Source organism: Neopelma chrysocephalum, unplaced genomic scaffold, assembly GCF_003984885.1.
Source record: "Neopelma chrysocephalum unplaced genomic scaffold, ASM398488v2 Primary Assembly neopelma1_75, whole genome shotgun sequence".
Classification (NCBI taxonomy): Eukaryota; Metazoa; Chordata; class Aves; order Passeriformes; family Pipridae; genus Neopelma; species Neopelma chrysocephalum.
The window spans coordinates 1,826,260-1,850,860 of record NW_020897736.1 but is presented as its reverse complement, the minus strand read 5'-3'; the positions used below and the strand labels follow the sequence as shown (position 1 = coordinate 1,850,860).

At 37.6% G+C, this 24,601-nt stretch overlaps 2 protein-coding genes across 9 annotated transcripts in view; one reads left to right on the top strand and one right to left on the bottom strand.

Annotated features, from left to right (window-relative positions):
• Positions 1-3,017, top strand: part of PIGB (phosphatidylinositol glycan anchor biosynthesis class B) — an 8,616-nt gene extending 5,599 nt beyond the window's left edge. The window contains exons 9-11 of one of the 2 annotated variants that reach the window (XM_027688283.1): positions 854-1,064; positions 1,778-1,958; positions 2,526-3,017. In XM_027688283.1, coding sequence (XP_027544084.1) covers positions 854-1,064; positions 1,778-1,958; positions 2,526-2,657 — 524 coding nt within the window. In that variant the 3' untranslated portion in view covers positions 2,658-3,017. The remainder of the gene's footprint in view (positions 1-853; positions 1,065-1,777; positions 1,959-2,525) is intronic. The other variant, XM_027688284.1, reaches the window with a different exon arrangement.
• CCPG1 (cell cycle progression 1) lies at positions 438-24,601 on the bottom strand. 7 transcript variants are annotated; one of them, XM_027688276.1, is made up of 11 exons: positions 20,181-20,252; positions 17,467-17,581; positions 16,463-16,542; positions 16,071-16,278; positions 15,077-15,172; positions 11,105-11,359; positions 10,311-10,322; positions 8,114-8,235; positions 5,645-7,059; positions 3,663-3,751; positions 438-2,408 (listed from the first exon to the last, which is right to left on the bottom strand). In XM_027688276.1, the coding sequence occupies exons 1-11, from the start codon at positions 20,238-20,240 to the stop codon at positions 2,371-2,373; spliced, it is 2,490 nt and encodes an 829-aa protein (XP_027544077.1). In that variant the 5' UTR covers positions 20,241-20,252; the 3' UTR covers positions 438-2,370. The 7 variants fall into 7 exon arrangements, with proteins under 7 accessions (XP_027544077.1, XP_027544079.1, XP_027544080.1 ...); XM_027688279.1 differs by lacking the exon at positions 438-2,408 and adding an exon at positions 24,516-24,601 and having other exon boundaries at positions 3,006-3,751; XM_027688281.1 differs by lacking the exon at positions 438-2,408 and adding an exon at positions 24,221-24,239 and having other exon boundaries at positions 3,006-3,751.

Genomic DNA, 24,601 nt, shown 5'->3' with positions numbered 1-24,601 from the left:
ATTTGTTAGAACAGACCAACTGAAGACTAATTTAATTTGCTTGTTACTGGCTTCTGGAGCAGGCCTATTGTAGCTTGTTTCTTGTGATTCAGTACAGGTAGTCACAAAGCTATGTAAAATATTTTTATCTCCTGATGCTGACAAGCACATGATTTAATAAAGAGTTTCCAGACTGGCTGCAACACGAAGCTGTTGTCTGTGCCATGTTCATCTAAGTTGTGGTTGTGAGAAACACGTTTCTGCAGTGATCTCCCACCAGGAGAAACATCTTTTCCATTATCAGCTCCTTCAAGAAAAGTGGGGGGGAAGGGGCAGCGATGGGAGATGGGAAAAAATGGAGGAGTGTGCTCTTCCAAGGACAGTAGCTCAAAATTTAATAACAGGAAGGGAATGCTGTAGCTTTCAGCATTTTGGAGAAAAAGAATACACAGCCATGCACATGTAGGCACCATTTATTCTGGCTCTACTCAGACATCCATGAATCAGAACACAGCAGTAAGTTGCCACATGCCATTCATCCAAACTATTGAATGGACTGTTTTTCACTATAAGAAATTAAATTCTAAAGTCTAAAGAGACAAAGCACTGGTTTGGAAATAGTATTTCTGTACTCCAGAAGACAGGTGTGGGCTTAAGATTTACCCTGTTAAATCCAAGAGTTGAAAAGGGCAAAGTGTAACCTTTAAATTTCCATTCAAAGAGTAAAGACTCAAAGAACACTGTAATAAAGTATCTCAAAGCAAAGTACTGTTATTGACTGAGTAATGGTTTGCCAGTATATTATGGTACTTTCAAAAATGTGTGAAATTTTAGTACTTGCTTATCTCCCAAACTTACTCAAATGTTTCTATAGGATATTCTCTGAAACACCTGAAAGCATGGAAGAAATCTGCAGCAGGTTTCCTGCTCTTATCCAATCTACTGCCAGCCCTGTACACAGGCTTGATTCACCAGCGAGGCACTCTGGATGTCATGAGTCACATACAGCAACTCTGTCACAACTCTGACCAGTCACAAGCCTTTGTCTTCATCATGATGCCGTGCCACTCTACTCCATTTTACAGGTATTGAAAGAGTTAACAGTGCACTATATTAAAATCCATACACTTTATCAGAAATTGAGATTTCTTTTTCCAAAGCTTAATTGAGAAAGATAAATGCATACAGGAAGAGGTTTGATTTTTCATACAGTTAATACAGAACAAATAGGGGACATAAGCCAAATGTTTATACCACAGAATAAAATTCAGCATCTGAGCTTTATTCATTTCTGTAATAGCTTTGTATGAGGATATGCAGTTAATTTAATGACTTCTCCAAGTACATCACACTGCTTCATTATGGTACTAATTGTTACAATCAAAATGTATTAATTTTACATTTACTTCTGCTGCTAGGCAGTAAAGAAATACAATTACAGTGACTGAGATCACTATTCCAAAAGCTTGTGCAGTAGATCCTGGCAAGTAAACAAAACATTAAAGTGAAGCTGATACGGAAAAGTATCTTTTTAAGAAACTGATGTTGTGCAGATGGTATTTTTATTACGATAAAATTTCCCTGAACTGCAAACAACACAGTCACAGCAATTTGGAGCTGAATCTGCTTGTTCTACTTTGCTTTTGTATGAAGTACTGAAGGGAAGAAAATATGACTGAGGGGGAAAAAACATAATCAATTTTGGTTTTGACTGAGGTATCTTTTAAAGTGATGAGTTATTTCAAATCTTAGATACTGATCAGTTTATCATGAAACGTGTTTTTGTTTTTCTCCCTAGTCACGTTCACTGTCCTCTAAAAATGAGATTCCTTCAGTGTCCCCCAGACCTAACTGGCAATGAGAACTATATTGATGAAGCAGATGTGTTTTACTCTAATCCACTTGGCTGGCTCAATAAGGAGTTTTACAATGACACGTTATTGCCCAGTCACTTGATCCTCTTCAATGTGCTAGAACAGGTATGGTAACTGCAAGATGAAATAAACTACTTTTGAGGATACAAAATAAATTAGGGGAGAGTTGTAGTTAAGATTTTTGAACATTATTGTCCACAACTTTTTAATAAAACACAGCTTAAATTAAAATTGAACCCTCTAGCACATAGGGTATTGATACCACTCCAGTGATGTACACTTAATGTTCATATATGCCCTCTCCTCTGTGAGAATTCATGCCACAAAGTAATGTTTTAGGGAATTCTCCTCAATCCATATTAAAACAAATGTGCCATCTGTTCCCAGACCTTGCACTTTAAAGCAACAGTGAAAAGCAAAAATGCCTGCAGTCACAGTACCTTTTACCCTCTCAAGTCTTTAATGAAGTCCATGCACTCAAACAGTGGGGTCTGGTGAATATCCACTCCGGGCAGGATCAAACAGGAGAGGTACTTCTTTTCCTAGCAGGCTTTCCTAAAATAAAGGATAAAGCTTCCCAGGGACAGTTGAACTGATGGCTTTCAGAAAACTTTGGTTGTTATGCTCCCAACTGTACTTTCTGACTGTAAACTGATGTGTGTTTGTTCACAGGAAATATCACCATTTCTAGCTTTAAGGGGCTATGAGAAAACAGCCACTGTCTTTCATACTCATGTGCCTCAAGGACGAGTTGGAAGCCACATCTCTGTTTACAGGAGAAAAGCTGAAATGAATCATCCCTGAAGAGTTTCTAGAACTGAGAGCTAATGAGATCAGTTTTGCACAGCAGTAACTATGCTTAGAAGATCTCATACTGCAGAAAGGAGAGAGTAGTGAGTCTGAAACTGGGTAAGTTGAATGGGAATTCTGATTAGGCAGCCACTGGCTGTCTGGAAACACAGAAACCCCCTCCCAAAGGCAACTTCAGCAGCAACAGGGCAGGGTGGGGTTGCTGACCTACCTTACAACACTAGAAAACAGTGGGAAGACCAAAGTTACCATATAAATACTTACACAATTAAAAAATAGACAAGACTGGACCATTTTTATAGAACTGTACAGCTATGCTAAGTTTGTTTTATAAATAAAGACTTTTACCCACAATGTCTCTTTATTTTTCTTCTACAATATGCAGATATGCAAGACATTTCAAGTGTTTAAATCAGCAAGCTGATTAGAATGCAGCACAGCAAATTCTTCACAATTCAATAGGCTCTGGAACCACCCCCCAAAGACAGGAAGCAAATAGAAGGTTACAAACACTAACAAATACATTACCACAATGTAGACTTATTTTTTGAAGGATGAGATGAAGTTAGTATATCAAACATTGGAGTTAATAGTTGGTACATTATGCATGGTTCAAGCTTCAGCTACGCTACTGGAATGCAATTAAGCATATTTTTCATACACAAGTCATTGCATGCCTAGTTTCTGCAACAATACTGCTGGCACCCAAACTACCATCACTTCCAAAGAACAGTTAAAGCAACGGTACAGAATATGCAAATTAGAAAGCTTGACTTCTTGCCTGTTAACAAAAATGTGTAAAAATCAAATTATTCAGAAAAAAAAACTTGCATCTTGCTGCTTTGTTGAAAAACGATTAGTTTCCAGAGAGGATGTGAATTCTAATCTTATTTTTACAATAAATTACTCAATATTTTGGATCAAAGGGTAGTTGCCCCAATTCTATTTCAAGGTTTGCCATGTGTCTTCCATTAGTGCGACCATGTTTATGCCATTTACCTTCTCTTTTATTACGGTGATGGTACTTCTGAGCTTGTTTTTCATGTCTGGAATTTTCAGTTTGTGTAAAAGAAGGTCTTTTAGGTCGACTGCAAGGAGTAAACAAAAGCTTATTACCACTCTTATGAAAGCATCTATCTAAAAGCATTTTGAAACACAATTACATTGTCAAGAGCAGCTTTTAACATGCAGAGGTTGACTGAAAACTAAATCAGTACTAAGGAGTCCTTTCTCTTGTAAGCAGAATGTGTGAGGGATTTGTTTGTTTAAATCACCAATAAGGCAGTATACATAAAAGAAATGCTTTCTAAAAATAAAGCTGCTCTGCAGTTGGTTGCCCAAAGACCTTTTTAGAACAAAGCCAGGTAAACACCTATTTGATTATTCCTACTGTGATGGCCTGGGTGAGGTCTCAATCCACTTTTCAGTTACTCTCTTACACTCTGCTCTACAGAGATAATGAAAACTTTACAGGCACTTAGGAAAGGATGCTTTGAGTAAAGATGGACACTTCAGAGGTTTTCCTGTACAGTAAGCACATTTATGCAAACAGTCCCATTACCCTACAGGCTGTTACCATATGGCTACTGTTTCTAGCCTTCTGCAAAGTTAAATTAAGAATATTTTCATCACACAGACTTTTGTATAATACTATCAGTAAATGAATTTGCAATTGTTTTTCTGCAAACTAAAATAAATTCTCAAAAACTAAGTATTTAATTAAAAATTAAAGTTCTCTTTAATAATAAATTAGGAATGTGTATTTGGACTGTAAATAAAAACATAACAAATATGCATTTGCCAAAACTACATATTAAAAAGGCTACTTGGTAGCTTATAATAGGATTATCATCCTCATGGTTCAGCTTTCTACAGGAGAAAGTACTACCTCACGTAATATTTAGAAACCCCAAAGTATTTAATAATTCAGACTTCCAGCTGCAATGAAATGCATGAATTAATAAGCAATACAAGCACAAAAGAGAAACCTGACTGAAGAACTGCACCTTGATCTAAACAGTAAATATGCTTTGCACTAAATACCAACACAAGAAAAGGTTCTATTATGGCTACAAGGAAAACTTCTCATGTATTATAAATGAGTTCATACATTGCATTTGTTCTTACCTCATCAGAATAAACACTAGCACAAGGGACTATATAGCCAATATTGTAAGACTAATAGTAAGTATATATTTTATGTGGCTTTTAATAAGTAGTCCAGAAAAGGCAAGTTCCACACAGTATATTGAGGCTGCTTGCTAAACTTTCTTTCACCAAAGTGTCTGCAGTACTAACAGCCCACCACATGCATCAGCTTTGGGCCAGCCAGGCTGCACATCACAAGTGCCCTGTAGAAGCCCTGAGAATACCTTTAGATACAGGAAAGTAACACAGGAAACAATTCATGCCAAGGACCTTTGTAAGCAAGTCTGAACAAAATTTAGTCAGGCTCAGGACCTGGACTAAAGCCTGCTATGTGATGAACTCTGCTCTGGGCCTACAGACTAACTTAGTATTATACTAAGCTACAAGAGTAGTGAAATTCCTGAAAAGCCAACAGGCAATATACCTGTCAGAACAGGACCCAGACTGCTCTAATATATTCAAAAACCTCATTCAGGGAAGGACAACAATAAAGTCCTAGTTAATGCTCCTTCCAAGACAGTTATTCATTCCATCAGGCAGGCAATGAGAGCTGTTCAGTCTAAGGAAATCCTACTGACAGTTACACTGTTTTCTAAAGAAGCCAGCAGAAATATTAGATTGTGCTATTTACACACACAAAATTTCTATGTAAGGTACTACAGATCCACTTTATGTAACACAATTAAGTATTTCCACCGAGTCCTTCAGAAAGTCTTCTGTTGTCTATGTCTATCTATCTACCCTCTTGAAGAGCATCTATTAGAACAAGGAGACTGGTTGTCTTTACAAAAACTAATTCATTGTGTTATCAAGTTCAGGAAACAGACACAAACCTGGGTCCATATTGGGGTGAATTATCATAATGAAAGTAGTATCTGTAGACATATTTGTCCAAATCCTCAAAAACCTTCTCATTATTACTCTGGTATTCCTTCATATCTTCCAGGTAATCCTTGACATCATTGACAAAATCAGTGAACAGCATCTGGTCGTGTATAAATAACCCATTATGAAAAAACTTATTGATGAAATTTTCTAGTTCTCTCCAGTGATGAAAGTTATGTACAACTTGTTGCAAATACTTCTTCATTAGCCGGTTAAATTCATCCACCCTGATAGGATCCGATACTCTGTTAAAGAGACTAATGAATTCCTGATGAGCACATTCAAAAATACCAGAGCAGCCCTTTGGGACAAAGTGGTGTTTTCTATTACACAAGTCATCATTGAGACATTTCTGAGAATCTGCATCTTTTTCAAATGTTGTAAAATGATGTTTTCTTCCACTTTTGAAATCTTTTGGCATGTTGGGTCCCCTGTAATGTGTGTGCTTCTGATTCTCGTAGGAGTTATGGTCTCGGTAAAAAGTTCGAGCTTTCTTGTGTGCCTCATATCTTTTATCATTTGATGACTTCTCCTTTTCATCAAAGATGTTTTTTGTGCTGTCTTTGAAGTGTCTGAATGTAGACTTTACAGAATCAGTGAATTTTTTCAAGTTTTCTTTCACTGCTTCTTTAGCCTGCTTAATCTTTTCTTTATGGTGTCTTACAAACTCTTTCGTGGAGTTTTTCATAGCATCAAAAGTTTCTTTAACTGAACCAAAAAATGATTCCTTTGATTTCTTTCTAGTCTTACTTTGCCCTTTAGCACCTTTCTTTTGTCCATTTTCATAAATTTCTTGTTTTTCAGTTTGGTCTTTTGCTTCAACATACAGCTTCTCCCATAAATCAGAGCGTTGTTGCTCGAAGTTCAGCTTTTTCTCTAGTTCTATTAGTCTTCCTCGTAGAGTTTCTATTTCCTGATTTTCTCTTAATGTATCATCATCATCATCATCATTAGCACTCTCAGGTGTTTGACGAGAACTTAACTGTTCCAGTTCTTTTTTCAGAGCTTCTGTAACATGACGTTCTTTGTCCAGTTCTCGCCTTAACATCTGTGCCTCTGCAAAGAGTGTTTCCTTTTGCCTGAGAAAATTGTTGTTTCTTTGCTTTTCCTCTTCCAAATGTTCCCTTAGTTTCTGATTTTCCATTACAATAGATTCAGTGCTGGTGCCTTTATCTTCTAAGTTTCTAATTTGTTGTCTTAGCTTCCTTAATTCTTCCTGAAGTGAGGCCAAAGCTTTTTCTTCCCTCTCTAGAGATTCTCTTAAGTGCTGATTTTCTGCAGCAAGGCTTTTTTTTTGAGAATCGAATGATTTCTTCTCCACCTCATTAAAGGTCAAACATGTGGCAAGATCTCCCTTGAGTGACTAAAAGAAACAAAAAGGAAAAAATCAAAAATACTGCAGTGAGAATTGTTACAATTTTAGCTAGAAAGATGAAAAACCATGGTAGCCCAAACAGAGTTTACTTGTCATTTTGGATGCAGTGAAACATATCACAGCAGGATGCAAAAATAGAGCTGGTTTGTTTATCTCAGTTCAGTTTGTTTATCACACAAACACTTTCTTGGCAACAAAGACCATGTGAGGAGAGACTCCCTCTTCCAACCAGAGGTCATCACCCCTCGTTTGTGGTGGTTTAACTGGCTGAAGGATAGACAATTGGGAACATGAACTGTAACATCTTAAAAGGAATTCAAGATGTGCATGTTTGCTGCTGATTCATGTTCAGCAAACTGGATTTACAGATTACAAATCCAAATAAATTAGAAGTATGGGCATTCAACAATTGGGGCAGAACTTCATGCGCTGATTTTGAACCAAATTAGTGGCTGAAAATACATGTTCATGTAACTATATTTTAACACAAAAGGATCTCCCCAGTCTGTTGGCATCAGTGACAAGCTCTAGAACATACTGAATTATGCATAAATGCTGTTAACAGCCACATAAAAGAAAAGTTTAAAAAAAAAAAGATAACACACATACACAAAGCACTCCCTAATCTCTGTGACTGAGGTAACAGTAAAAAACCAAAAGTACAAGTAAAGTATTTTAAAAATTAATAACCATTGATAATTTAGAAAGCAAATTCATAAAACCTGTAGGTTCAGCCTATAACAGGTTTTTACCAGCATGTTCTACTTCTGCTGTCTTTATTAATGGCAATCTGCCATTATGTCCCAGGAAAAGAGACAGTCCCTGTGTCCAGATAACTCCTAGACTACATAAAACACAGTATGTTTAAACAAATTCGATCAACATAAATCTCTGTCAAGAATTCAAGAGAAAGAAAAAACTATGTTCTCAGAAAGAACTTACTAAAGACAAAAATTTAATGGATTTGTGTGATAAATTAATTTCACTTTGTGTAAAATACAGACAAAATAATGCAATGACTTCCAGCTAAGCTCAAACCTACCCCCACTTTGTGGTGCACTTGATCTCCTTGCTCTTGTTGGCACTGGTAAAGGTCATCTTTCATATCTTTGAATTCACGTGTCTTTGTCACCAGCTGCTGCCGTTTCTGGATCTGAACTGTACCTACAAAGATAAAAAACTTTCCTTTGATAGACTGACTCAGAGTAAGGAGTCAGAGGAACAGAGGAACCTTAACATCCTCTTCATTCTCTCTGCAAATTCAGAAGCATTCTTACCTTACCGTTTCTGCCCAGTACTTACTAGTAACTGTTTAGCTGTAACAAAATAAAGATTATAAAACCAGATTGTTACATACCAACTCTGTTTCTTCCAATAATAAACAATTGCTCAGATCCAAAAATTCATTACTACGCTGTTTTTTATTTGATAACAAATAAAGGAATTTTGCAACACTACACAGAAACAAGCTAGATCCAAAAACAACACAACAACAGTTGTGCAGGAAAGAACACGTGTGACTTCTTCATAATTTTTTTAGTAACGTGCAAGTCAGCCAGGATAAAAGGGAGACCACTGATCCATGCATTATCCACTTCAGAACAACAATTTTGACTGTTAAGTACACTTACATGAATAAGACAGTATTAGCACAGTATTTAAACTTTCATGCAGAAACACAACTATGACACACTGCTCACAAAGCAACAAGTACTGCAAGGCCCTGTCTTGTCATCCTTATCCATGAGCAAAGGCTCAAGAGTAAGTAAATATCCTGTTTTTCACTTGTCAGACAAAGGCTGAGACACTGGTTTTCAGAAAAAATATCTTCGCTGTACTAGACATCAATTTTTTTTTTGTCAAGGACAATTTCTTGTTGTAAAGGGTTCATGCTAAGAGGAACCTGAATTACAGGAAAACACTTAAAGCTCTTTTTCTCTCCTTATCAAAAAATCATAATTTAGATACAGTAAGCAAAAATGACATTTAGCAACACTGAAAATGAACATAATGAGGTGCCATGCCTCAGTAATTGGTTTGTGTTTCCAGCTGGTAGTCTGAGTCACAGTATCCTTCAGATTCTTTAAGTAATCTATCCAAATCCCTTGCATTAGAGCCATAGCCCCCTTTGCAGATTCTAGTGAAAGAAAAATATTTAATATTTGAATGTCCATAAGGAGACATTTTTCTGGCAAGGACTTCCTGCCTAACTTTAGCTTTCCCTGGAAAGCTTGCTCTCTTTCAGATCTCTTTCCTAGAGCATGACAAAGCCAGTTAACTCAGTTTAATACTGATTAGGATAAAGTTACTGATTAAGATCTAATCCTAGTTGCTTTCTACATCTCAAAGTCTTAAAGGGGTCCTGGAGCTTGAGCTAAAGGGAAAACACTATCCTGATATCGATCCAAAAAAAGAGAAGCAATTTCATAAAAAGTAACCCTTTCCAATCCTCGTCCATGACAATCACCCTAACGTTATGAGACTGATGAGAAAAACATTCATTCCAAGCCAAATCATGAAAATGCAAAGTAGGGAGATGGATCCATCTCTAGGGAGATGGATTTCTCTTTGCAAGTCTGTGTTGAGAAAAACCTAAAGCACAGGAAGATGGAAGGTAGGATTTGATTTCCTTTCTAGTGGTAGAAAGATCAATTATCACATAATCATGGAGAACTTTCACTTGAAGCAAAAACTAAAGCCACACAGTTACTTTCTTTCTGCTGAAAATGCTGCAATCACTGTCCTCAGTGATGACAATTTTCATTTTGAAGTACAGATTCAATTAATTCCTTAATAAAGATATGACCCTGAGTTCATGTTCAAAATGTACTTCTCATCCATCCAAAGTTCTTTAACAGGATAGTATTTATCATTAACACTAATTTAAATACAGTGTGAAGTGATGAACAGAACTGAAATCTCAAGTTACCACCACCAAGCACTACCACAGACTGGTCTGGTCATTGTGCTCCTTCCAACGTGCCAACACACATCAATCAGTTTTTGCACCAATTACTACAACCTGCTGCAACTGCTACATAAAAAGTGTTTTACATTACTGGGTTAGTCATTCCTATAATCTCACATATACTAGCAATTCTTGAGACCTGATTTATCATTTTACTTTTTTTAATGTAAATACGCATACATATATGGATGTGTGTGCACACATACATACAATTTAAAAAGTTAATCTGAATGCAAGCACAGCATCCAAAATAGTCATTCACGGTTCTTACCTTCAGGTTTACCTAAGAATAAAAAAATTGGTCAAGTGAAAATTAGTATAAATCTGAAAATAAGTGTCAGAACTTAGATCCCTAACAATCAGTCAAAACCAAATCCAACGAGAATCATATTCCCAGTTTCCAACTGAATCCCATGTCCTCTCTCACTTTTATCATAACACATGCATCTTAGAAAATCAGGAATGCACTAGGTAGATTCACATATGGAATGAGTTCTGCTGCTTTATTAACTGTAGTAACAATTTATGTAGTGTTTAACTTCAGGCAAGCCACTGAACACAGAAAAATTGCTGCTATCCCGTATTCCCTAAACGACTCTGGAATTGCAAGGACAAACACAGCACATTTTTCTCAGAGAAAAATACTGATACTACAAACTCCTGTGAAAAATATGACTTGCTCTTACATTTACCAGACAAGTATGTATGGGACAAAAGCCTGAAATGACTCTCTGAATGCTGTTAGGAATGGTAAGCACTACCACAAATTTATTCCAAAAGAAAATATGTGGAAAACGAAAGGTACACACTGCATTATGAGAACAACAAGAAATTTCTACCTGGAAGGGCAAGCAAGATGTAATTTCTATTTATTTACTTTAATTTTGAAGTAGTTTGTATTAAACACAGTTGCACCACTGAAGGACCTCCCTGTATCACCAATTCATTAACAGTTGCTTTCTCTCATGTTTAGGTTTAGGTTGTCAGCAGAGAACGAGAAAAGATCTCAGAGTCACAATAAATGCAAGATGTTGATTCTGTGTATTTTGTTTGCTAGGAACTCACCATAGAAGTGCCCGAAGCCCATGCTGATGGCAATCACCAAGGCCAGGACGATGCATCTGTTAAGGCCACTGCTGAACTGGCGTTGGTGCTGCTCCTCCCTGGGGGGTTCAGCCTCGGGCTCCGCCGGGGCCGCGCCCTCGGCCTCGGAACCGGACACCAACCTCCTCCTGGGGCGGCGCTTCCGCACGGCGGGGCTGGACTGGCTGCTGGTCTCATCACTGCTGGACTCCTCACTGCTGGCCTGAGATGGAAACACTGAAAAACAACAGAGAACAGTATTTAACATGCATTAATAATGGCCAGTCTTCGCGAACGAAGAGTTTGGGAAAGGTCTTTTACCTTTCCAGCCTGCGCAATGGATTTTTTTAGGTGAGACACTGTAGCCGTGCAGGAGTTCTGTGAACAATATGTATTGCATTTCTGAGACCTTTACCTTAGCACAGCTGGGTGCAGATAATAAAAAATACTGTGCCACTAATATGGCCGCAGGCCTGGTGCCGAGGTGAAGGAGGAGTTTTCTTGGAAGGTGAACAAGTTTTATGGACACCTGCTGTGGACCAATTAGTCCTGGACAACGCAGTATGTTTTCCTTATGTATCCAATGTATCCTGAGAAAGAATCACATGTCTGTGTGTGTAATTAGCAGTATATAAGCTGTCGTTTCTTCTAATAAAGCGGACATCTTGCTAATCATATTGATTCAACGCACCTTGTCCATGCCTCTCCGTCAATAAGACACAGCCTGCGCTGAACTGAGCCCACCCTTTAATCCTAAGGTTCATCTGCCGGGGCCAAGCGAGCTTGGACAATGGCAGTGAGGTCCTCAGGACGTAGGTTTGTTTAGAGTGACCTTCTCATAGATGGATGGCCTCACAGGGCTAACGGGCTCCATCTGCCCCGGGGGGACTGGGAATCAAACCTGGGTCGCAGCGGTGAGAGTGCTGCATCCTAACCACTAGGCCATTAACATGCATTCATTGTAGCTTTAAAACCCAATCTGAGTATCAAAACCCATCACATTTATGCGGAATGTATTTGGCATTTATCTTAGAGAACATAAAAAACCAAAATTAAAATTCTCAGTGTTATAGTTTATGCTTGATGGTATGAACAGACTGCACGATCTCCGAAGTTAAAAATTATTTTTTTTAAAGGAAACGATAGAGAATCAAGAAAACTTCAGTAAAAAGCTGTACAGCACTTCCACCTATCTTACCACTAAATCATTAGAAAGTGTTTCTTTCAGACAATTCTGCCTCTTAAAGCATCTACATGTACTGCCTCTGCAAATTCTTGTGAAGTAGAAAGGTTAAGAATTCAGTTTTCCTTCTCTTGCAGCTATGAAGACTGAGCTATTTAATAATAAAAGAGCAACATAAAGGCTTGCTAAAAGAAAGCCTCCTAGAAGACAAACATGGTTTTATTATATTCTCTCAGAAAACTTCATTCTGTGACCTACATGCAGCTGCAGACAATATTCCACTAAAATTATATTAATGTAGCTATTACAAATATTCAAAGTCAATATACAAATTTATTTAAATACACAATTTTGTTTACTTTTAATGTCTGCCATATACCACCTATTAACATCTTTACCTGCCTTTCAAAAAAGCCATTTTCAACCACTGCTGCACAGGAAAATAACTGCTCAGGTGCTTTTCTGTTTGTCCTTCCCTAACACTCCTAACCCAAAACACTTGTATTACCTGACTGATGTTTTGGTAAATTGAATTGGTCAAGATCTGAGATAAGAACAAATTCTAACCCTAAAAAATATCATTTATAACATTTTTGTAAAATTTATTATATCATTTGTATGTTCACGTGTCTATGGCCCAAAAGCCATATATTCTAACCAGGAAAGTAACAACTGAGCTGTAATTGCTTGTTCCCATTAGTGGCACAAGTGTTTGCTGCATATACTGTAAATAAATTCAAGTAATCCAGTACATAAGTAATTATTATTTAATCCCCCTCCTTTAAAAGCATAACTTTCAAGTGTAAGGGGAAGCAGTAGTATATTAAAAAAGCAGCTTTCAAGTATCTACATTGCTGTACCTCATTCACATGCCTGAAATGCATTCAATGGGATTGATCAATGGAGCCTCCAGCACATGACAAAGTGCTCCTGCTCGGACACTAAATTTGCTGCTCACAATCACACAACACTAATGTCCCTTCTAGAAATATGGTTGTTCATTCTTATATCAGAGAACATCACTCAAAATGTAAAAATATAAGTACAGAGTTACTGTCCTTGAACAGTTCACAACTAAGAAATCATTTGTTTGAGAAAAGCCATGCACACATCACTGAACAGCAAGAATGCCAAGCAGTGCTAGCTATCACCTATAAAAAGCATTACCACTTAAGATTCTTCACTTAAAATAAATCACAACTTGATAGAAGTGATTACATCAAGCACAGAAAAGATTACCAATTAGTATATGGAATACATGTCTAATTTCTGAGTCCATGGACAAGCAACATGCCAGATAACGGAAGACAGCTTTCCCCCTTCCTAAAAAAATCCATTTTAGTCAATTAGTCAAGCCAAACCAACCAAGCAGACTTTGCAATAAAGACAAATCAGTTAAACAGCGACTTAGATATCCAGACTCTTAAATGAATTTCTATAGCTTGGTACAGAAGGACACTATTTTAGAATCAGTCATTTAAGCAGATGCACACTTCCCCAGTCCTGGAGAATAAAGACAAGCATTCAGAATGCATTACCAGAATGCAGAGGTCAGACATTACAGAGGAATATACAGGACAGACTTAGTAAGACAGGTGTTACTATTGCTTATCTGTGGGGGTTTCTTAGGGTTTTTCAACAACCAAAGAAACTTAAACACAAGGAATACAGAAGTGGTTTAAGGAACAAGCTGCTTCTAGGCAAATGAGAAAATCTTTGATATACACTGGACAGCAAAGAATAGAAAAGGGAAAAAAAAGACAATTAGAAAGCAAAATGCCATAAGACACTTAGAGCCATTCATAAGCACTTACTGGCAAGTTGTCAACAGCAATTACACTTTTAGACAAGCACAACCCTGCCTTACAGCTGCTGTAAGGACTCAGTACAAAGCTGTACTCTAACAATCCCAGGATGGAAAGGATTACAGATGGAACAAAGAGTGACTGCTATAGCAGTCCAAAATTCTAGCTCCTAAGTGTCAGATCTACACCAGAAACCAGGTGAAGTAACATCAGTTAAGAATGTGATCCTCCTTGACATTTTTGCAAGACACAACTCAAGCCCAGATACAATTCACTGCAGCATATGAGCACTTCTGCTCGTTTAATATCATTCATGAAGCAGTATTAAAACATTTCTGTCTGCATGGTGAAGACAGCCTAAACAGGAACTGGTTTGAAAATAAAGGTGGCAGAAAAGAAAATCCTTGCAGAACGTTTCAGTATCTACATTAGAAAAAGTCTGAAGTTTTTCCAAAACAATAAAAAACTCAACAGGAAGTGGATGGCAAAGATTTCCATTGCCAAAAAGTAGCATGACAATGTCAAGTGCTAAAACTTTGGCATATAAAATAATTGCAAAAGTATTCCAGATATTTTCTGCAATACTTGATCAATTGACTGAGCACCACTAGACACCATGCTGAAATCAGCTTAAGTTAGAAGGAAGAAATTATTTTTGCCAGTCACACACTGATTTGGAATCCAACAGGAACCATTCATTCAAACAGTCAAGCACATATATCAAAACGTAGTACAAACCTCACTGATGTCTGTTCCAAATCTCCATGCAAGATTAACGTTTTTTTGAACACCAAATAAAGCACTGACAGCTTAGCCAAATTCTCCAGTGAGGACTGGCTTTCAGCATCTCTCTGGAATATCAGTACTATAAGATCAAGTCAGATCGCTACTAAAAATTGTAAGAACACTCCATGCAAGCCATAAGCAATCAGCTTTACACAAGCTGATCAAATTGAATCACACCACCTTGGAAAGGAAGACTGCGAGACACATGCTCTTTCACCTCATTTCCCCATCCCCTTACACAATCAGGAATCTTCCTCAGCTTCTCCAGCCAACTGACTTTTGTGTACAAAAACATAGAGGGGGAAAAAAAAGGCATTTTTAGAACTCATCCTAAAATAAAAAAAACAAAGTCGACTAAATTTTAAATTAGCAATTAAGTCAGGTCACCCAGAAGACTTAAAGAAGGCAACTGCTTTGTTACAAATCATCATTAGTTGTAACTAGATGCTGTCATTTTCTGTTTCCAATGGATACTAAACAGATACATTTAAATAAACATTTAAGGATGATGCATCCTATTTCTAAGATAAAACAGTATTTTAAGAATCCTGCTCTTGAAATAAATTTAATTTGAAAAGTAAGAATCAGCAATACAAAAAACTGTCATAGAGAATAAAGGGAACAGAAAAGATTACAAACAAGCAGCCGAAAAGAATCACAGAGGAAAACTGCAGAACTAGAGAAGAGCAACACAACAGTAAGGGGGGTTTTTGGTTTTTTAGGAGTTTGTTTGTTTTTAATTGAACCAATATTCTTATCACTCCTCCTGAATATGATTATTATTTCAGCCAAGTACTGAGAATATCTTATATATAGTCCTCATGGCACCAAAAATCATTTCTCTCCCAGTTGCTACTCACTTAGGCCAACTCTATAAAAGCCAAAAAAATTGCCAGGAGAATTTTACTTCTTCAAGATATGCTACAAATTTACTTTCTATTTAAAATAGCAAACGCTTAATGGGAAGATCACTTTCAAAGAAAAAGGTTGCAGACATACATTCAGACAAAATTTTAGCATGAGGGCACCTGGAGTTTTTCTAGAGACTCCAAATACTTGGACACTATTTTTTCCCCCTCTCCACACAAAGAAGGTTCCCTAAGCAAAGACTGGTTTGGGTTCTTTTTTTGGTGACATTTTCACACACAGTTGCTTAGTGATTTCCTGCTCTTACCAGTTTCTACATGGGAAAATGCATATTGACTGCTAGAGGAGGAACCCATGTTAAAATCCTCTGAACTCTGAGCTTCTTCACCATCTGCTGGAGCTTCCTCCTGACTCTGAGTTTCTTCTGGTTTTGGAGCTTCAAGTGTAACAATGTCAGAATCATCGCTAATAGTTCCAACGCAGGACCCATCGTCAGGAAGTTTTTGTTTCTTTTCCTAAGGAAAGGGACAATGTGAAAATTACTCAGGTATACACAATATGAAGTAATTTTAAAAAAAGAGATTTGTCAAAACTTTAAGAAAGGAAAAATCTGTATCTTTATTTTAATGCCTTCAAAACATTTCTTGCCATTGTCAGATGGGGCTTAGAGAAGCTTCTGAATGACATGATGTACTTTACCTCTGGAACTGTCTGAGTTTCCTCAAATTCAGACACAGTGTTATCTACCACTGGTATCTCTTCATCGTTGGTGCACTGAGCTATATAAATAAAAAGAGGAAAAAAACACAAGCAAACAAACATGGGATTAAAACCAGTAACCCCAAATTATGCCCACGCCCCAAAAAATAAATGTAATTGTGACAGATTTCTATTATGTGCTTGTATCAGAGACACTAAATCTTGTTTTTGACATACTTCCATAAATATCAGAATCCAGGATACTTAAATCCAAATTCTCATACTGATCCTAATGCAAGTAACCTATAAATGAAAAGCACAGGTAGAAAAAAAGACAACCCTATATTGTAAGCTGATACTACAGTACATTTTTATGCTGGGGTAATTCAAGTATTTTCCAGTTTGTGTGTCTAATCCTGTTTCTACATGGAGACGTTAGGAATTTGGAAACATAGCCAAATTTAGTCAACTGCACACTGAACCTGTCATGTCTGTGTTCTCACAGCAATAGTCTTAGAGCAATAACACAGCAGTAGTATTAAATTTAGTAATTAAAATAAGTGGAAGGATTTTCATTATATTAATATGCACCAGACTCGCACTTCCAACTCAAGAAATGCTAAAAGTGTCACAATGATATTTTTTAAGAGTACAAGGATTGACTGTTCCTTCCAATTTATTCTTATTTGATCTATGACATTATTAAGGAATACTTCTTTTATCAATAACACTTCCATAAACTAGCTTCCAACAGCATCAGTGCACACTATTCTGTAACACATCCAAAGTATTGATAAAATGAAAGACATTCCACCAATTTCATCTATTTCAATAAAAGATACTTTTATAAGGTGATGATTGAATATTTTCCATAACACTGATGAAGCAAGTACTTTGACAGAGGTCTGCAAAGTATAGAAACTCTACTGAGTTTCTAATTTCGTGCCAATGCTACAACAGATACTTATCTATGTCATGAAACGGCTCCTTTTTTAATATCTTACCTTGCAAATCAATTGCTTGCTCCTCTTCTTGTAAAGAAACATATTCTTCTGAAACAAACTCGTGATTATCATTTGTGCTTCCATTTTCTGAAGTCACTGTCTCTATGTCAGAACCCTGAAGGTGAAGAGTTTAAATGGACATTACAGTTACTGGGGTTTCCAACACTAAAGCAGGAGAAAAAGGTTACAAAGAAAACAGAACATTAATAATAAAAACAGAAGAACAATAACCTTTAAAACTGAAGAAAATTTTGAGCAAAAAAAAAGAAAGTGAAACACCAAGTCATTAACTAGAGGGAAACAACTGTTAGTGTGTAATACTCATGACTGAGGTCAAAAAAAGTCAGAAGAAGACAATTCTCGGGGAAAAAAGACAGCAATTAAGGCATCAATTAATAACTATGCTAAGTATCTTAAATAACTATTATCTTTATTAGACCTGTTCATTAAATGGAATTTAGAGAAACAGGGAAGGTTTTGAATATGGGATCTAATTCTTGCACACATGTCCATGTATTTTATGTAAGTACACATCACCTCCCCAAAATGGAACTTTCAAGAGTACCACCATGAACATTAATAAATGCTATTACCAGGAAAAACTATGTATAACTTTTCTCCATCTCAATTCCTGTCAGCAAATTTGAATGACTGCTTTAATAGAACATCTTTGACACCAGAAAAACAAATATTTATACAAACTCTAAATTAGATTTCTGTCTTTAATCCAGAAAGGAGTCTTAGTTATTAGTCAGCTGCCAGTCAGCAACACCCTCAAAGAACAACAGGAAGATTAACAATGCTAGGAGACCACGGCACTAAAGGCAAGCAACATGCTTGACAATTCCAAATATTTAATCTTTATATTGTAATTTTTCTTTAAAAGAACTGATGGAACACAAGTAAGGTTCTAGAAAACTACAAACATGCAAAACATAACTGAAAAATACTAAGTCACTGTGATCCATAAATAACTTGAGCTGTTTTTGTAAACAGAGATAAGTTATTTTTGCAACAGCAAGTGTGAAATTACAGTAGTAGTAATACTTCCAGATCAGTTTCCCTGGATGTCTCATTTCAGGGACTCAAGCAAACACGTATGCTTTCATTTTTAAGAGGAGACTGTACTTCACAAGGATTAGATACCTCAAAAAGAATTGCATAAGATAACTTTGTAATGTGATTGCAGAATGTAAGTTCCTTTTTTAAACGGCGTCAAAAATTACCCGTTTTAGAAAACTGTCAAAAGCTTTACATCTTTCTTCTTTTTGTCTATAGAAGTGTCACAGCTTTAATCTCAAAAATTTTGCAGAAATTCACAACTCAATTGTAAGTAACTTACTAAAATCTGAGAGAAATCTCAGGAAAGAAAATACAAAATAATTTGGGGGTTTGGGCTTGGCTGGGATTTATTGATAGGTATACAGATTTACTGTGTGACAACTGTTCTCTAATGTGAGAGAACCATTACTCTCGTTTCTTAAATTGTGAATAAGGAAAAGAATAACAAAAATTCAGTTTGCCCAGGCTCTACAACAAGGCAAACATTAGGAGTAGTGCTTAAAACAGATTATAATTTTAGCTAAAATTCCAAGAAACTGGGCTACCTGAGTGCAGGGTAAGGCAGCCTTTTCTTAAAAACATACAGGCTGGTGTGGATGCATGAACTCTGATTCACTGTATCTGTTGCTAGACCTCCACCACCCTTCCATTTCAGTAACAGCAAAGAGGTCAAGAAAGGATATTATCACCTCACTACCCTCCTACACAAAATTAGCAAGTCCTTTCTCAGGAGTAGTCCAACAATACACAGCACTGCCTCTCTCTGTTTAAAGCAGACCCTCAGTTCAGCACACACAGCTGTCAGTTCTCTGCAGTCACAATCTGGACAATGGCCATTTCTTGCCTCTCTTAACTCAGTGCAAAACAAATCCAGAAACAGATTCCACTGTGTCATCACCAATACAGGTTGCAATGATATGTGAGAAATTAACACTACAGTACTCCAAATTTGTCTAGGCCATAGCTCTATCTCTTTCCTAAATATCCAAACCAATTCACTGAAGCATACAGAAGTCCACATCACCCCCTCCCTGGGTAACACCTGTGGGAAGGTACCCACCCCTCTCATCCATTCTACCTCCTTCACGTCCAAGATTCAAAGGGCTCTTACCAGGAGAATGCTGATAATGGCAGCTCCTAAACACCAGTGCTTCCCCATTCTTACTTCCTTGAACCAGGAAAGAATAACCAGGAACAGAAAATCTCTATGCCACAGAAATCTGTTCTGCTTTGGCTGGACAAACCCCTGCCATCCCATAATCTTGTGTTATGTTAACTCATTTAGACTGCACAATTCATTTGCAGTTACAGTGTAAAATAACCATCCCAAGAATGAAAACAAAGCCTGCAATTCAGAGCTGAGTAATCCAACTGTTGTAGTCAATTTGTAAACCCTTTCCCTTTTATCTGAGCATAGTCCAGCAGCCTGTGCTCTCCTTTATCCTGCTTGCTGTGCAGGAGTTTTCTGTTTCTTTTGGTGACAGGATTCCAACTTATCCATCCGGCTCAAAACAAGGAAAAGAAGTTTGAACCTTCTCTTAAATACCACTGCTACCAACAGAAATGCAACCAAGGCCCAACATTTATCAGCCTCAAACCAGCTCTCTTGTGCTTTTGAAACTGAGAGAACTTTACTAATTTGAAACCGGTACCTCATGATTGATGACAGTCCAGCCGCAGGAGGAATCACTGTCACTGGAATTTTCAGACATTTTCCAAACACACTGCAAGTAAAAGTAGAATTTTTTAATATGCAAGACACACAATTTCATTGCTCTCTTGAAAAAAAAAATAAAGAACACAAAAGAATCCAAATCATGATGTTACAGAACAGTATGTTAACTCACAAATTGTTATTCTGGACTTTTGGGGGGACAAAAGCAGAATAAAAGTTTAAAAAGAAAATATATTCTTTTGTACTCATTTCCTATTATCTTTTTTATACTTGAGCAAATAGAGCTTTGCTAAGTACACACCTACTTCACCAGTCAAAAAGCTCTTAGAGCAAACACAGACACACAAAGCTAGTCAATAAATCAATAATCAAAATTAAAATTTGTCTGTAGAATCATTGTTTTAGAGATGATTCAGTATGGGAAATAATTTCTAGATTGTTACACGCACAGGAACTAACTACAGTTTATTCAAGAAAAACACAGTGGGTTTTTTGAGAATACAAAAATTAGGATCTTCTGAGACTAATTGTCTCCAACTACTGGGCAAAAGCAAAGTTTCACGTTTCTTTCACTCCTTCCAAGTGCTCTAAAATGCACTGATTCTGAGGAAAATTGAGAGAGCACCTGACGAATACAAAACCAGAATGAAAATAACCTGAAGTACAAATTTTAGTTGTTACAATACTACTGGGACTATGGGAGTTATTTTCAGAAGAAAACTGTCCAGCTGCAGCTCCCTTCTTATTTTTTCCCCTTTTTACTGAGAATTTACCAGGAATACAGAATATTCATTATTCTTGCATATTCAGATCAATTTCTGAGGTCCTTAACTAGCAAAATGACTTTAAAAAGAACTTTAATGCATTTCTTGTTCCTTGAAATAAAAATATACCAAGTTGTTAAATAAAATTTATTATAGATTCATCTTGGTGAAAATCTTCCCAAAACTGAGCAATTTCCAATCAATTGCCTGTTTCATTACGCATCAATGTAATAAAACAGCAAAAGAAATCACGGTTCAATAAAACTTCAGCGAATTTCAGACACCTGCTTTATTTCCCACACCTAATTACTTCCAGTATGAACACAGAGGAAAGCACCTACGTGTTTAAATTTATTTACTCTACTTTATCCCCCTGTCTTTACTCCCAGTTTGTTAACACTGAAAATATACACAAACCTTGAATGAGAACATCCAAATACGCCAGTATGGCCAGAAACTGGCACAACAAAATACAAAACTTTCAATTCCATTTAGCTTTCTTACACAATACAGTAAACATCTGTCTCCTATCTCTGCATTATGGCAGTTATTGTATGTTTTTCTAAGATAATGCTTTTTTCTCATTAACTTCAATTAACATATCTACAGTACCTCTGTAAAAAAGGCAATGATGACCATAACAACCACAGTTTATAAGGCAAAAATACTCACTAATAATCAACTTAGGTATCAAAACTACAGAGAAACTGAATTTCTATTTTTTTTTATAAAGCCCTAATTTGAATACCATTGTCATTTTCCTGCAGATCTTTTTCTTCCTTCATTAGTGTTTTTCCCGGAATCTCAATTAGGGAATGTTAAGTTTGGGAGGGGGAAGTGGGGGGGATGTATTTTGGTTTGGTTTTTTTTTCTATCATACAGAACATAATGATCAAAAATTTTTTTTTTAATCGTGATCCATCTAAAAATCATACTTCTTCAATCTTGAAAATAACAAATGCCCAAATGGCAAAGACTGTGTTCCAGAGTGACGATGACATCTGCTTGCTGTCATTAATTATTCTCAATTTGACCAGGCATCCAGCAGCAGCAGCATTCCTTTCAGAGGAAGGTAATTACCAGCCCCAGAACTCATCACCTGTCAGAAACATCACAGGCTACGCTGCAAAAAGTGAACTCTTAAAAGATAACTTCAGGTCACCAGTAGTTTCTGATACAAGTGCATCTGCAGATGTTGAAAGGGCAGATTTTAACAGCAGACTCTGTGCTGGACTTTGTAACATCTGTCTTCCTTCAGCTACCCCAGCATTTCCTCCTGGGCCCTGGCTGAGTTAACACAAATGTCATCCTGCTCTCCCTCCCCACCCACAGCACAGACTGGCAGGTAACTGCATAAACTCAATTCTACTGAATACACATGGAAACATCCATCTTCCCTTCCCAAACACAAGTTTTAGGACCTAACTGTGTGGGCACTGACATCATTAAAAAATATTATAAAAAAGCAGAGAAAGAAGCAGACAAACAATCATTATTTTCTATTACTTGCTCACTTTGATACATGACTTTGAGTTAAAAGTTACTTATCTTGTATTCAACCATAATATTATACTAATAGTGTGTAACTGCATACAGGTGATCAGCCTCCAAAATAGAAAAGTTTTTAGTATCAAGAAAAATAATGGAATAAAAAAGGAATAATTACAAGAACACTGAGGTTTGTGGGTAGAATTGCTAAATTTAGCCAAACGATGATACAGAGATAGCTTGGCATCACACTGAAGGGCAGCTTTAGGGTCAATGCATTCCTACAAGTTCATTCACTAAACATACATGTGTAAAACAGTTATCAAAAGTAAGGCATTTTAATAATTAGTTAGCTCTAAAAGACAAAATCAGCTTAAAAAAACTTTAATAAAAAAATTACCTAGGTACAGTGTTCCTGAACTTCAATCATCAGCTAAACAGCTTATTTCTGTAAGAGGTTAATAACACCCATAGTCATAACTAAATCACACATAGTCATAACTAAATCTGAGGTCAAATCCAGTCCCTTAAGTAAATTGAAATACAGAAGACTAATCTGAACTGAATGGCTAAACTGATCCACTCACAAAAATTTCACCAGCCTTATTCTCCACCAAATGACAAAGATCCAGTAAGAACCAGTATGCTTTTCCTACCAGCCTAAAGGTGCTGGATATGGTTGGCACTTCCTGAATGCAAGTTATTTTGAAAAAGTAGCTTTGAGCTACTAAGGAATTAAACAGACATAAAGCCTGCAAACTTCCTAACAAATCCAGATGACATCAATGGGTTCCAGTCCAATAATGGCAGGGATAACTGGAGGATACAGTAGTGTCACACATCTCATGTATGTTAGGCTAAGCCAGAAGGAAAGACTTAGGGAAAAAAAAGAAAAAACAAAAACCACACCCCCAACACACAGTTTCACTGGTTTTGTATTCTCACTAGATATCTTCGTTGCCACTACTGCCACCACCTTTTTTATTTCTATCTAGCCAAAATAAATATCCACTATATTCAGAGTTCAACTTTAACATATTAGAGGAGGCAGGGATTCAGAAGTGTGAACTATTTTCCTACCCTTAGTGAAATGCAAACCAGAAGCATAAGGTGTGAAAGCTTACAGCCATATGTATTGTTGCTAATGTAACACAAGTTATCTCAGTTATCTATATAAAAATAAACATGAGATACCACATCCTATTTATCCACTGTGAAGTAGAATAAATACCAGACTCAGAAAGAATAACCACTCCAATCTAAACAAATCCTTAAGTTCTAGCATTTAAAAAAAGAGGATTTCCTAGATGAAAAAAAAACAACCTTCAATAAGCACTGACAAAGATGAGTAACAGGCACCAACAGGAATGTGAATGTGTTCTGTGGAGTTTGCTGTGCTGTCACTGCAAGCAAAAACTCACAGTTCTCTTCCACAATAGCTTCTTTGTTACACAACAGAAATAAAACCAGGTTTAGTGGCATTACTCTTCAACGTTCTCCTGAAAGTTTATTATTTCTGCTAAGTCGCAATTTTTTTTCCCAGAGTAACATTCTTCTCCAGGAATATATTTAGCAACCCATACAGGCTGTGATTTTCAGCAAGACAAATGTGGCTTCTGAAAGCCAGGCCACGCCAGCGCCGGACATTCCCTGCTCAGCACCCAGCGCTGCTCTCGCACAGGTGCTCCTGTTGCACCTGAAGCAGAGCGCGGCGCGGGGCCAGCGCGGCTAAAGACACAGTGCCGGTGTTTATGAAACACAGCACCTTGCATCAGCCGGGCCGGCAGCGCCTCGGGATGAGAGGGAAGGAAGTTGGCGAACGCCAGCGCCCAGGGCCGGGGCCGGGGCCAGCACGGCGGTGACCCCCGCGCAGTGACCCCCGCCCGGCCCCGCAGAGCAGCGCGGCCGCCCCGCACGGCCCCGCTCACCCGCTCCCCGCACCACCAGCGGCTGCCCCGACCCCGGCGCCCCGGGCTGTGCCCCGTTCCGGGCAGCCCCTGCCCACGGCAGCCCCTCGGAGCTCCCTGCGACCGCCCCCGCGGGCCGGACCCGCCGCCTACCTGAGCGCGGCCCCCGCGGGGCCCGGCACGGACGAGGGGCCGCGGCCGCCACTGACGCCGTCACAAACAACCCGGGCCCGCCCGGG

Bases quoted from the DNA above. Each gene is read 5' to 3' on its own strand.
- CCPG1 (XM_027688279.1), bottom strand. From the start codon at position 20,240: ATGTCTGAAAATTCCAGTGACAGTGATTCCTCCTGCGGCTGGACTGTC. The intron at 16,543-17,466 runs GTAAGATATTAA...TTATTTATATAG, and splicing joins GCAAGCAATTGATTTGCAAG to CTCAGTGCACCAACGATGAA. The intron at 7,060-8,113 runs GTAGGTTTGAGC...TGTTTCTTTTAG, and splicing joins AAGTGCACCACAAAGTGGGG to TCACTCAAGGGAGATCTTGC.